Source organism: Ascidia mentula, chromosome 9, assembly GCF_947561715.1.
Source record: "Ascidia mentula chromosome 9, kaAscMent1.1, whole genome shotgun sequence".
NCBI lineage: Eukaryota > Metazoa > Chordata > Ascidiacea > Phlebobranchia > Ascidiidae > Ascidia > Ascidia mentula.
Window position 1 is genome coordinate 2,358,211 of NC_138574.1, and position 14,246 is coordinate 2,372,456.

The 14,246-nt window shown below is 38.3% G+C and overlaps 2 protein-coding genes and 1 long non-coding RNA gene across 3 annotated transcripts; 1 reads left to right on the top strand and 2 right to left on the bottom strand.

The window, feature by feature from the left end:
• Positions 1–21: 21 nt before the first annotated feature.
• LOC145914812 (uncharacterized) lies at positions 22–4,951 on the top strand. Its single transcript, XM_083002659.1, has 5 exons — positions 22–308; positions 584–894; positions 2,270–2,493; positions 2,868–3,186; positions 3,614–4,951. The coding sequence occupies exons 1-5, from the start codon at positions 263–265 to the stop codon at positions 4,940–4,942; spliced, it is 2,229 nt and encodes a 742-aa protein (XP_082858785.1). The 5' UTR covers positions 22–262; the 3' UTR covers positions 4,943–4,951.
• Positions 4,952–5,134: 183 nt separating this feature from the next.
• On the bottom strand, positions 5,135–6,210 carry LOC145914816 (uncharacterized). Its single transcript, XR_014403399.1, has 2 exons — positions 5,893–6,210; positions 5,135–5,646 (listed from the first exon to the last, which is right to left on the bottom strand). It is a non-coding gene; the product is annotated as an uncharacterized LOC145914816 (long non-coding RNA).
• A 174-nt stretch (positions 6,211–6,384) lies between these two features.
• Positions 6,385–13,026, bottom strand: LOC145914813 (endoplasmic reticulum resident protein 44-like). The gene is made up of 12 exons (XM_083002660.1): positions 12,905–13,026; positions 12,700–12,772; positions 12,575–12,641; positions 12,357–12,512; positions 11,955–12,139; positions 11,699–11,814; positions 11,573–11,630; positions 11,109–11,195; positions 10,382–10,520; positions 9,358–9,499; positions 8,285–8,399; positions 6,385–7,819 (listed from the first exon to the last, which is right to left on the bottom strand). Exons 2-12 carry the CDS (start codon positions 12,748–12,750, stop codon positions 7,676–7,678), a joined length of 1,260 nt encoding a protein of 419 aa, XP_082858786.1. The 5' UTR covers positions 12,751–12,772; positions 12,905–13,026; the 3' UTR covers positions 6,385–7,675.
• Positions 13,027–14,246: the final 1,220 nt, after the last annotated feature.

Genomic DNA, 14,246 nt, shown 5'->3' on the forward strand with positions numbered 1-14,246 from the left:
GAAGCCGCGTAGCCAGCACTTAAAGTAGTTTGGTCAACAGGTTTGCGGTTCGTTAGGTCAGAAAAATGCCGGCCTTTCGTCCGCACGAAACCATGTCGCGCTGAGGTTGCTGCTGTTTGTAGCTGGCCGACTGTCCTAATTGTATTTAGCGCATTGTCCGCTGGAGAATTATAACACTTTGGTGTGGATAGGTGTGGACATAAGATTAGAGGATTTTATGGTTAAGTAAGGTTGTAACTTGACATTCGAGGAAAGAAAGGCGATGAGATTATTACACGTGGAGTGCTTGATTCAACTTTTGACTCTCGGTAAGTAAACTTTGTGCAGCTGTTAACAGCCAGTTTTGTGGATATTTTTCTTGGATATGTTTAGAACAAACTTCCTTACGCCCATTAACAAAATGTTTGAAACCAATTTGGGAACCAACCGTGCTTTGAAATTGTTACTTTTTAGTTTTAATTAAATGCTCGCTAAACATCTTTGTTCAAAGTTAACGATTTTGATGTTGACCCAAAAAATAATCAACATCCTACTGCCCTACGACATGTTATATTCCATTAACCGGAACATCGACTCATTTCAGGTGCAGTCCTGTTTCCATTCAGCATAGCGTGCACTCCACAACAGTACCAATGCGACAACGGCAACTGCATTCCTCTCACCAAACTCTGCGATCACTTCGACGATTGCGCGGACGGAAGTGACGAGATACGTCACGTGACCGGATTTAAGTGTCAAATGGGGTCAAGGGGAAACACCTGTGAACTCCCCCAGCGGTTTCTCTCCGACAATTCCACCCAATGTGCCGATGGAGCCGATTCGTGCCCTTCCACTAGAGGTGTTCCATCTTGCACCAAATGCCTCAACTCCAATGTCACGGTGACGTCACGACAGGTAATGAATGACGTGTCAGTTTTAGGTGGAGTTAAACCGAACTCAACAAAACCAATGTACTTTGACAGGCGGTCGATCGCGCACCATGTTGTACGCAAAAAAACAGAAAAGTTTCTTAGCTTTAAAATTTACGATCTAAGTTTTCCGTTTCTTCAATGGAAGTATAAATTATTTCAAAATTCTCTTCGCTTTGAAAAATTACTTGCCATCACAATTGTCAAGGATTTCTTGACAGCAACTGAATGCTAAGCAATGAACCATGGGGTTGGTCCAAACGCCAGTCCGAGGGTCGCATACGACCCAAGGCGTGATTTCTTGCGGTCCGTGTCAAAATATTCCTAATTCTTCCTTTTTCCCAATTAACTTCGGGTTTATTTTTAAATGCAGTGTGAAAATTTTTACGGAGTGAACTCATTTGTAGATAGCAAATATTGTTGACTCCCATTTTGATCACATTGCATTTAATGCCATAAGCCTAATTTGTATGCTTGCTAGTAACCAGCTTTCGCTGTAAGTATTGCAGCCCTGCTGGAGGCTCACAAACTTGGACCACCCCAAGTCAACTGATTCACAATCCCTTTCTCTATACTTCGTATTGTGATGTCATAAAAGATGGTTTACTTGAGGTCGTGTTTCCATTCCGGGCATTGCCGTGCGCATGTGACGTCAGCACCATTGTGACCTACGAGTTGTCTATCCTGCAGAACGTAAATAGTTTCCTGCTGACCGAGCACTGAGAACGAATTAAATCCTGTATTTTTTACGCGTGAATAATTTTTGGTGACAAAACATGTTTTGAATTAGGTTTCAAGAACAAAAATGGTGGCAATAAACATATGATTCTGTATGTTGGTGAATTTTAAACTTATTAACGTCGTATTAACTTCGATGTAATTTCATAAATCTTTTGGATTAATATTTAAAACGAGAGTGTAACCATGCATAAAACAGTTCACTAGCATACATGAACAAGATAAGCCTATGTATCATCAAGTCGGTGCTGATAAATGGGGCCTGTGTATAGTATTCACTTTTTTGGCCATAGTTATAATGTTGTAAGCATTCGTCTTCTTATGTAACAACTTAATACGTTATGGGTGCTTCAGTCAAACCAAAAGTAACCCTTTCTGCACAAACAACGTAGAATGGAAGCTTTTTCCGATATGTGCCAAAAACATTTGTTTTCCATTCTCACATTGCGAAAAAAAGTGGGTTATCAAGTTTAAATTTCTTTTGAATGTATAGCATCATCATTTAAAGGTAGATCTTACTCCTTTTCAGTCATACTTATTTTCGGTAAAATTGAAAAAAATTAGAATAATTTTTTTTTTATTTGTTCAATAAAGTCCAGTTTAAACATCTCGGAATTTTTTAGATTTGCGACGGAGTGATCGATTGCCCCGACCTCTCCGACGAGTGTCCTTGTGACGCCACAGACGCGCGATTGTTGTGCAATCACATGACCTTCGGCCAGGTGATCCAGTGTGATAACAACAGCAAGACTTTGCCACATTCGAAAGTGTGCGACGGTGTAGTTGACTGCACCGATATGCTGGATGAGATGTTTTGCAGACACACGTTGGCGAAACAAACAAAAGTGTGAGTAACAAACGACAGTTATACTTTGACTGAAATGTCCGCATTCCCCGTACTCCTAAATTAAGACACAGTATATTGCATACAAAAAACACCTAACAATTGGGACATAAATTAATGCGATAAAAAATATTAAGTTTGTGAATACAATTGACGTAAAGCAACTCATACACGTATTGTTGTTGTTAAGAAAGTATATTTTTTTAAGACTGTGTAGTTGCAAAAAATGTTCAATTACTCTACACCATGTTGTTCAATCATTTACTTAAATATATTTTTGTGACAAAAACAAACAAGACTGCTTTGTATTTTATTCCAAAATCTTTTCCCGAAATGCCAATTTTGCATGCATGCCAATAACAGAGGCATTCTTACAGTTGTGCAGGATACGCCAACATCACCCTTCTCGCGTTTGTGTGTGACGGGATTCTAGAATGCGCTGATCTTTCGGACGAATGCAGCTCGAACTGCGCGAACACGCCAAGCTTCTGTTCCGTTTCCCCTAACTACGCGTCGCATGGCAACCAGTCGTTTACGTGCGCGACCAACGCGACTGTCAACATCACTTTTAACCAATGGGAGATCTGTGATGGGATTTGGAGCGCTTGTAATCCTCGCATACAACAAGAGGAGATTGGATGCTTGTCGAGGTTCTATTGTCAGAGTGGACAACCGATAAGCATTGATAGTTGGAAGGTGAGTGTTTATGCGGTTTGATATGGAGAAAATTGTGATGGTCGAGTAAATCCAAATGTTATATAAGTTATTATCTGCATTAATGATGAACGCAGTTGTGTTTGAAACGACTGCATAATGTGATTCAGCTAATTCGTAGCTTCTTCTTTAAAGTAATAATTAAGCTCCAAGTAATGACTTGTGCTGTGTTAAGTTATGTAGGTGCTTAAAACTAACAATGGAATAAGGACAGCGGTGTCTGACTGCAACTGGAACAACAGCATTACTTGATTTAAATCCAAACTGTAGTCGGTTAAAGCAAGCACATGGAACACTGCATCACAAGCTGACTTCCATCATAAGTGGAAAATCAATATATTGAAAACTAGACTCCAACTAAATCATTTTCTTTTGTTCGCGTTGTAAAAGTTTTTTTTACTTTTCACAGGTTTGCGATGGAACAAAAGATTGTGCAAACGGATCCGATGAGCTAAATTGCACGGCGAGGTTCTACTGTTTATCCGGAAGCCCAGTTTCAGTTCCAATTTCCTATATGTTCGACGGTTTCGACGATTGCTCTGACGGAAGTGACGAATGCCCACCTGCACTTGACACAAACCTCTACTCTTCCCGTAACGAAATGATTAAAAATGCCGGCATCAAAGCCTGGATGTGGATCATGGCACTTGCAGGCCTGATAGGCAACACAACTGTTTTTGTTTACACCTGGAAATCGCTTCGTGGTAGCAACCAGTCGACTTTGTCCAAAGGAAACTTGTACTTGGTGCTTAATTTAAATGTAGCTGACGCGATGATGTCAGTATATCTGCTGATAGTAGGGATAAAGTCAGTTGAATTTTCTGGAAGCTTTTGTCGTCAGGAGTTGTCCTGGCGTACCAGCATAACTTGCTCCAGTATAGGCTCATTCTCAACCATCTCTGCCCAAGTTTCTCTCTTCACACTCGTCATTATGACATCACAGCGCCTCTATTCTGTCTTTTATCCAATCAAAGCCATGTCGATTAGATTGAGGTGGATCTTGCTACCCGTGATTTTTACTTGGTGCGCTTTTATTGTCATTTCGGCGGTGCCGGCCATGGATCCAAGTCTGTTTGTAGACGGTCTGTGGATTCCGTCAAAGTATCTAATTGCGCCAATAGTGCGTTCAGCGACGCTTGAGCCTCTCGTCCGTACACTTCAGTTAATCCTAGAGCGACTGCCCTTTCCTCCGATTTTGACATTACCTGACCAAGAAGCCTACCTCAGTCAAACACCCTTTGCCAGCAAGGGACGTTATGGTTTTTACAGCGAGAACAGTCTTTGTGTGCCTCATTTTTTTACCCCAGTGACTGATAACGGCTGGCAGTACCCAACATTGCTCGTTACTATAAACCTGTGTGCTTTTACGTACGTTGCGATTGCGTACGCTTTGATATACTGGAAGTCCACTTCTTCTGGTTTGCAAGGCGCAAAGAATGCTGAACATTCGCGCAACATGCAGAAACGAGTCACTAAGCTGGTTTTGGCAAATTTCGCCTGTTGGCTACCGATATGTATTGCGTCTTTTGTACAACTGGGCTTACCGAACGAATTTTCGCACTTACTTTTTATTGTAACAGCAGTGTTCCTTTTCCCTATTAACAGTGTGGTAAACCCTATTTTGTACTCGGACGTTTTCGAAAAGCTTTTCAGGAAAGCGTGTGGTTACGCGTCCAAAGTCGTCAGTCCCGGTCCACAAATTGAACTGAGCTCTGCACCCAACGCAAACTCATCATAAACTTTGCACGGTGTTGCCACCTAAACACTTCGGTGCAGCAAAAGAGTTGATCGCAATTTCATCACATAAAATATCAGCCAGTTGATTTTTTGGAATTTAACGCGGTGCAAACGGATTTTTCATTTTTGTCGAGTTGTTTTACTTGTATACACGACGCTGAAGTTTATTACTGACAAAATAACACAATTTCATAAAAGCTGTAAAGCATAGTGCTGTCATGAGTGCATAAAGGCGTAAGATTACTATACGATGTTTGTATATTAACGTTAATTACCAGGAAAATCCCAGACCTACAATAACACACAACCGATTTTTAGTTTAAAAGCAACACAGAAATATCGGTCCACTTCATTTAATAGTTGGCAATAGATTTATTATGTTCATCTGACAGTAGACACATAGTTTCTGATACTACAGCAAAGTCAGGTGGCCAAAACGTTTCACAATTCATCCCGATTAAGCAGTGTGTATCGGTGTTCGCTTGGTTTCATTTTAACGAACACAGATTCTATAGTTGTTTCATCGGAATCCGACTCTTTTTCCACTCCCACAGAGGCCGCCTCTAGCGGTTGATTTAAAGCAACTTCGGCTGGTTGCTCTTTGGCGAAATCCTCGTTCGATCCAAGGGGTGGCTTCAATTCCAATTTTCCAACATTTGCGTTAAGGTTCGGGATGTTCAGTTGCTGTGTATGGATTCCAGCATCCTGAAAAATTAAATAAGGGGGTTTTGTTTACTACATACAAGAGACGCTCAAAAGATACTCCCATGATGCTTGGGTTTGCCAAAACTGCACACAACCTCGAGTCTATGCAATTCTCGTTGTGTACACGGATACCAGCGCAAGGCATTGCGCCCATGCTTGTAAAGCACATCAACTTTCCAACTTGGTTATTTTGACAGCCACAGGGTTTTGTCAACATACTGCTTTTTCAAACGTAAGTGCACTTACATTCATGCGTTTAATTTGTTCCTGAACTTGCGCCAGAACCTCCTCGGGCAGTGAAGCGTGAAAAGCTTTCTGAAAAAAACGAAGAACATCTCAAGGTCAGTCTACGCAATCAAATACGACAGAAGCACCTTGCACTCACCATTGTTAGGTTGGAGTTAAGAAAGCAAAACACCTGACCATACACATGCTTGTCAAAGGATAGAACACTTTTAAACTTACTTCGGCGTTCAGGTTCACAGGTATTGCAACCTAGGCATTGCAGCCAGGCTGAATCCAACTTTATAAGTCGGGGCGAGATATGAAAAATCAAACTCCCGAGGAGGTTTGAACTCACGACCCTGTACATTCCAAGTCAAATGCTCTACCGACTGAGTGGTTAGAGCAGGTATATTGGGTTACTTTGGTTCATGATGTATTTTTTCTCATCCCCCCAAAAAAAACATGGTTTAATCAAAACAAAACGTTCTTTTTAGACTTTTAATAAATCGTTTGTATTAAATTTCACCCTCAAAAAACGATTGAAAAGACCAGAAGCATGCATGAAATCTCTCGACTAAATTTGGCTACGCAAGGATACAAAGAACAACTGCCTCGAGAGACGAGAAAATACACAGTCAAGAATACACTGGAAACCTGGTATAATAGGAGATATTTGTCAATTTTGAACATAGAAATCCTGATATCAATAACTTTTTTGTTTTGAGCCTGTATTTGTCACCGATCAAAAATAAATAAAAGTTGCTAATGTGGAGACTATTACTTCAATATTTCCAGCATTACGTTTGCGCTGGGCCGATAAAGAACAGTTGCAAAAGAACAATACAATGAAACGTCCAAGCGACCTTTCATATGTAGGCTTCTGTGCTGGCAATTTTTACAAGCAACAACCCGCTTCATATTATAGGAAAATCACCACATATTCTTATACGTAACCAACATGGCGCATATCCCATTAGGCAAGCTACGTTATTCATACAAAACAACGTTATATTCTACCATTAAGTGCTAGATTTTACACCGAAATAGCATACTTTCTAAATTAAGCGCAGAATAGGCTGTAGTTGTAGGTTTTCTATCCCATATATTTGTTCATCGATTAAGTGTGTGTTGTACGCGTGGATTTATTACATTTTCAAAACACGTTTGATTTTGGTAGAGTGCACCCAATTACCCAGGAGACCAAAACATGCAACTAGTTCAATTTGCTGTCATATCGACACCGACCGAGACAAAAATAACAGCTCCAATTACTTAATAGAAAAGAGCATAAATATAGAGACAAACTTTTGACTCGACCTGTGACAATGTATATATAAAGGAACTGTTGTTTTCGAGGTCACAGGTTGCAATTGAACGACATCAAAGCTAAAATAGCTGTTCGAAATTACAAACCTAAAAAAGGGGACCTAATGCTTCGTATTAAGGAGAAAGATGTTGTTTGCATGGCTGACAAAGGCAATGAAGGGTATAAAGCTTGTCCCCCATGCCACTGAAATCTGCGCTAGTTTGACTCAAACAAAATGGGATTGCACCACATAGCTGTGCAATCGAGTTTAAACTATTGATAGTAGCCTTTCGACTTTCGCTTGAAAAAATACAGAAAATATTTTCGGGAACGCAAAATTAAGGTGCCCTGGCTGGCCTAAGTAAAAGTGGCATATCAAGCTTCAGCCCGACATAAAACCAGCAGCGAGTGGCGAAAAGCGGCGAGATTTTTCGCTATTTGTTTTGACGCCGATGCATATTTGGTATAAGAGTTCTACTCGCGGGGAATCACCCGGTATTACAACTCGTCTCTGTCGCGCAAAGTGTATCTGTGCTCAGACGGCTTCAAGTTCTTGAATATCGATTCCGGGGGTGACGTCTCCTCGCTCTGCGTCTCCGCTTCCTTTTGCGGGCTCTCGGTCTCCGCCTGGCGGGAGTCAACCTGCGTATCACCCAACACAAGAGGTCGTGCAAGAGTTGGTTAGTATTAGTTCTGCATGCAAATTTTTATTGCGAATGTCGTTTTTTTTTCGTGGACGCCCATTCTGCTAGCTACTTCATGCGAATTTATCATTTTCGTTACTGTAAGTTTTCATCTAACGCTTTTCTAGGCTTGTCGTCAAAATAACCCGAGGGCACAGACATAATAGGCATCAACTTCTGCGGAATCGCTTATTATCATAAATATAATACAAACGCCTTTTTCATTGAAATAAATGCTTTAAGTTTGAACCCAAAAGCGAGATCGATAAAACTATAGCGATTGGCAACAACTTTGGGGGTCGCTGGCCCAGATTGATAACTTAACGAATCCAATGATTTACGAAAAACCACCATCAATCATCACCTTAATCACGTTCAAAACAGCAAATACAATGCAAGATCCCCGTGTTATATACAAACCCACCTTGGGTACAGCTGGAGGTGCTGTTGATGCCGCGATGTCGGGACCATGGTGGAATTCACGATGTAATTTGCCGGAATGCAGATCTAGGATGAACTGCCTCAGTTTTCCAGGTTCGCTATTTGACAAAAACACGCTCAGTTAATTAAAATACTGCAGTGCGTGTACCAGTTTCTGAACTGCTGTAGTGCCTGTGGAGCAATTATTGCGACAGACTACTAAAATTATTTTAAAAATCGGTCACAAGAATTATTCCATACATCAACGTACACAGTTAACCGTTATTGGTCAATTTGTACAAGCCGTGCTGTGAGGTGATGAATGAAAGAGGACAGCGCTACGATAAATGTATTGAGTTTAAATCTTTTTTTTTTGTTTACTTAGAGTGACATGATAAATTTCTTTCGTAAAACAAGTAACTCCATAAAAACATTTGCGTCATAGATGCAGCAACATTAACACGTTTCAACGATGCAGTGGAAAGTCGGTACGAAGCAGGAGGACAATATGTTGTCGGTCATTTTATGGCATGACAAGGAAATGCGCAATGAAAGCGAAACAGCAACTATTGTTACGCTGAATACTGGTTGACAGGGGTTTCACAACGCAGGCTGGTAAGATTAACCAATCCCCAGAGAGAAAAACAGGTTTTGTGAGAATGTTTTACCCACCCGGTTTTAAAGACGTGTCTTTTAAGCACAAGAACACGTTTTCGTTTGGGGCGTGAACAGAGAATAACAACACGATGCAATATTTGTTTCCACTCACAATCGTTTAACCATAGTGACGGTAAGGTTGCAAAGCATTACAACCAAGACACAGGAAGATCATTTTCAGTTTTTTATGACCAGTACATACACGGAAATTAGATGATTTAGCACATATACTTTGGTGAAGACAGCATTTAAAACAGTGTTTCTCAAAACTTTTTGCACTTAAGCAACATTTCATGACAACTAGAATGGCCCAGCGACTTTAAAAATCGAAACCCAAAATGTAATGAACAGAACGCAAACAAATGACTGAGAAATAATCAATCTAAAGCCACTACGTTGTTGTTGAAAAATCACACTTACTTTACGTCGTCGAAAGTTGGAAAGAGATACATATGTTTGAATGAATCAATCGCCACCAGGGGGCAGTCTTTGACAGTTTTTCCAAGGTGGTGAAGTGGATGTGAGAATGTTTCGCAATCAGCAAAGAGAAAATTTATGCTACCTGGTGGAAAAATAAAGAATAAGTTGTTTGATTATTATCACACTATAGATTTATAAGCTATTGCTATTTACATCTGAATACTAATTTTAACAAGTCAAATAACTACAAAGCATAATATAAACAACCAATAATACCAGTGCAAATAAGGACTTGTGCCCATCAACCAATTACTGATGGGATCGGCAATTTGATATTTCAAGATAAAAGTGTATGTAAAGCGACTATGCTAAAGCCCGCTACATAATAACTGAAAATGTACAGTGATACAACAATATAGACTTAATGCATTTCAAAATATCATTATGACTTCCTCTATAAGCAGAGCAGACACAATTATACATCATGTCACAGTTTTTCTTATGCACACACAATAGAGTGGAGTATGACAGAATTATGTTATTGCAAATCTTTTCATTCAACATCTGGGCTTTTTGCTTTGCCCAGTGGTGCTGAATCTTTCATTAAAATAAAATTTTTTGGTAACATTTACATTAACCACTAAGGATGGAAACCTCAACCAAAACTTTTAAATACAACTGCATGTGAACAGGTTTTTAAGCAACCCTATTTTATAGCAACGACTGACGGAACAGATTGTAGGATTACAAACAGGAGTTTGCTCAGGTATACCATGTGAACAAGTGTTAATATATTTTATGATGATGTTCACCCAAGTCATGAGGTGACATTATGACATAATAATAAGCATAAAAAATAGGGATAGTCATTATTAACTGGTCATCTCTGGTCTTAACACAAGCCTAACACTAACACGAGTAAGAGCACCAAAGGTATCAGATCGGACACACAGGGTTGCACTTTGACAATCCTTACATAAATATATATGTGAAGAAAATAGGTAACAAAGGAGAAACAACATACTTTTAAACGAGATGAGCCTGCTAACTTCTTTGGAGTACTTCTCAAGTGATTCTGTGTCTTCTTTGTTGTGGAAGAGAATGAGGAAGGGAAGACCTTCTTCTGTCAGCTCTTCACCATTGGAAAATGTAATTTCACGAACCTGGGGGAAAGGGCATCAGTGTAAACTAAAAAATGGTGGTTATGTGACCTCCAGACTAGAAAAACCAGATCTCTAAAATGTTAGCACAATCTGCAGCCATTTGCAGTGGTTTTATATCAGACATAGTTAACTTAGTTAAACATAATATTATAATGCAGGAAGTTTAAGTTACTTTTCGTACCTCAACCACATACAAAACTTAGGAACACAAATCACGGATTTCCTCATAATTCTGAGTATAAAGAGCCCATATTGTTGTTAACATGACGTCACCACCGGCCGGAGCCTTAGGTCAGGTCAGGTCAGCTACTTATAATGATGGAGCTACACCAACTGCATCATTCAAACTGATGATGGCTAAGTTCTTACCGAAACGATTTCTTTTAAACATGACAATGTTAATAACGATATGGGCCAATCTCTTTATACTCAGAACATACAGAACTTTGTGATAACATATCAGAATCGCCAAACAGATTTAAACCAGGCCACATATATATGGTTTTTCTCTTAACTTTGATTATTATCCTTGTTTTAGGTGAGAGGTTTGTGGTGTTGGTAATATTTAAACTATAAATGGAAACTTACCAAAGGCACACATTTGTCTTGTGACCAAGCTTTCAACAAATCTTCATTTCCCAATGAACCAAGATATACCATATCAGGGTTGTTATCCTAAAAATCAAACAGGGCCTGTTGTTATGTCTTTTGAAGCAACAAGAATCTTAATTTATATCATCGGATTTTTTCAGAAAATCAATTTCACTTCTTTTTTTGCCATAATTTGCTGTCATAGAGAAAAAGACAATGTCTAACAATGGGCCAGATTCTCATACAGTTGATGAGCCAATGATTCATTGTTATGGTAATCATTGTACATAAAATGTATTAGACTCAAAATTTTGGGGATAAAGAAAGAAAATAATTGTTATGGGCGACAAGGTGTGGATGCACATATTTTTTCCAAAACAAAATCATTGTTCACAACTTTTGCAAATTGCCACTTCATTTGTGTTCTCCAAACAAACAAAACTGAATTTCAAGTTGCTCACCCCAATGGGTTTAAAAATAATGTTGTCTCCGGTCGTTCTTTCTGCTTTTGATACTTCCCTAATCAACAATTCACCTTATTAGTTTACTACCACCAATTACAATGTACATTTGAAACTACTATTTACCCAAAGCCTGCATAAAATTGGCAATCATCTTTTAGTGACTTGGCAACATTCGCAAATGTGCTGTATTCCCTCGAATCTTTGGTGGTAAAGTATCCAATTATAGTCCTTTTGTCTCTCTGCAAAGCCCGAAACATGAAATTAAATCATGGTAATCCTGACACCACACACACGTTTCTGGACAAGACATATCCATAAATGCAAACATGTATATATATATATATCACAAAGTAAGTAAATTTGAAAAGTAAATTTTTACCGGCAACTCATATATTTCTTCAAGTGATTTAAACTCTGTGATTGGGTCTTTTAGTTGGTCCTTGATAAATTTGGCCAAGTTTTCCGGTGATCTTTGACCTCTGTATTCCCTTTTTACCAACTGACCACCTCGAAAGAGCTTCATTGTTGGATATTTGTTGACATGATATTTTTGTGCAATTTCAGCTGAAATATAATGCTGAGTATTAGTGCTTGCCACACAACTCAATAGTATTTACCACTACTTGTTTTTTTGACAATTTTACAATCAACATACTGTTATTTTAGGTAATGTGGCCATGCACTACAATTTACTTAAGTCACAACTGCTGTTTATTTTTCCAAGCTTTTTTAACTTTATTGTGATGAAAAAAACTATATAGTTGGCAGTTCAAACACCTACGTTGGCTATCACAGTCCACTTTAGCAAAGACTGCTACTCCAGGGTCTGGATAATCTGCTTTGACTAAATTTGAACCTTGCTCAAATACAGGAGCCAGCATTCGACTAAAGCGACACCAATCAGCATAGAAATTTACAAATACTAATTGGTTGCTGCCTGAAGAAAAAAAAATATTTGATTTAATGTATAACACAACATACTTAAGACATCATACTTACTTAATATAGTATCTATGTTATTCTTATCCAATTGGATAACATCACAAGTACAGTGATTGAAAAGTGCCTGTAAAAAACATTTAGTTGATTATTAAATTGCTAATTTTTTAGACATGTGTACGTACCGCAAGAAGTACAATGAAGGCACAGAGGTGTGAATATAGCTTAGAAGACATATTTTCTTGAAGTGTTGAAAATCTGAAAAAGCAATGATTGTATATATTTATTGTATATCTATACAATAACAACATAAACATATTTATATGAAACAACCTTGCATTTGAGATGTGGTGAAATGTTACAAAACTGATAAATTAACAAAGAACCTACCAAATACACAGGTTCTTGCCAAAAAAAATCTTGACGGAGATTACTACGTGAAAGATGACTCAGGTGGACTTCTAACACATAATTGCAATAAAAGACACACTGCCTTAAACTAATTGATTCCTGTAAGAACAAAACATCAATTTGAATACATATTTAAATCCTTGAATCAGTTGTACCAGTCACTAAAACTACAGCTTTTGTGTTTAAGGTGCAGCTAGGGTACAGGTCTGCTAAAATTTCAATGGAAAACAAATATAATGTTCAATCGGTACATAAACAAAGACAAACCAAAGATACAGTTTGTTTCATTAAAACACATTTATATCTCTTTTTTCTAGTTCTAAACAAAAGTAGTTACGTGACACCTGTTACTTCGCAGGCAAACAAAATATCTAAAGATCAACAGAGTAACAGAGACTGGTAATCAACTTTTACTCCTAAATGCTTCTTGAACGCAAGCCCGGCGCAAAACTAACGGTTCGTAGGATCGTTTGTACTGGAGCGTACTTCTAAATCAAAATAGAAATCCTGTTTTTGAGCAAGATCTTTCTTTTACACAAATTCTTAATAACGCCGACAGATTCACAGCACGTAGAATTTTACGCATGACCGCTTTCGGTGGATATTAACCACTCAGGAGCATCAACGTCAACAAGACCCATAGGTCAAATGTTGAACACCAGGAGTGCTAGATCCAATGTTTTTTTTTATGTGGGCAACTTTTTATTTTGAAAAAGTTTTATTTTAACAAAAAACAAACACGACGACAAACGAAGTTGTATCTGCGGAAACAAACAAATCGTTAAACACGAAGGAAGTTGGTTTGCGAACAAAACAATATTGCAGCCATTTAATCACTCAATTCTTGGATTAGGCCGAAAAACGTCCACGTATGTCATTTTAAGAACTAAAACCAGTATGTTTTAATTTATTTATGCAAAACCAAAACCCTGGTGTTTGAGTTTTTTGATGTTAATTGTGTTGACAATTTGTTAGTTGGGTTTGCACCTTCAATTTTGCATTCAGATAAAATGCAAGTTTAGCATTCCACCGATTGCTCTATTTGTTGGTTTTAGTTTGTCTTCTGGACATTTATATGATCTTGCACCAGTATTAAGTTTAATCAAACTGATTTAACTGACAGGTGCTTGTTTTTTGTTAACTTGCCACGTGTATAGTTTTGTTTTACGACACAATCACTAAAATCTAATAAAATAAACAAACACTAAAATTTAATAAAATGAACAAAAAGTATATATATATGTATTTATTAAAGAATTTGTTCTTCTGTAAAAAATCAATAACCTGAAAAGCACCAACATCAAAAACTTGATAGCAATTC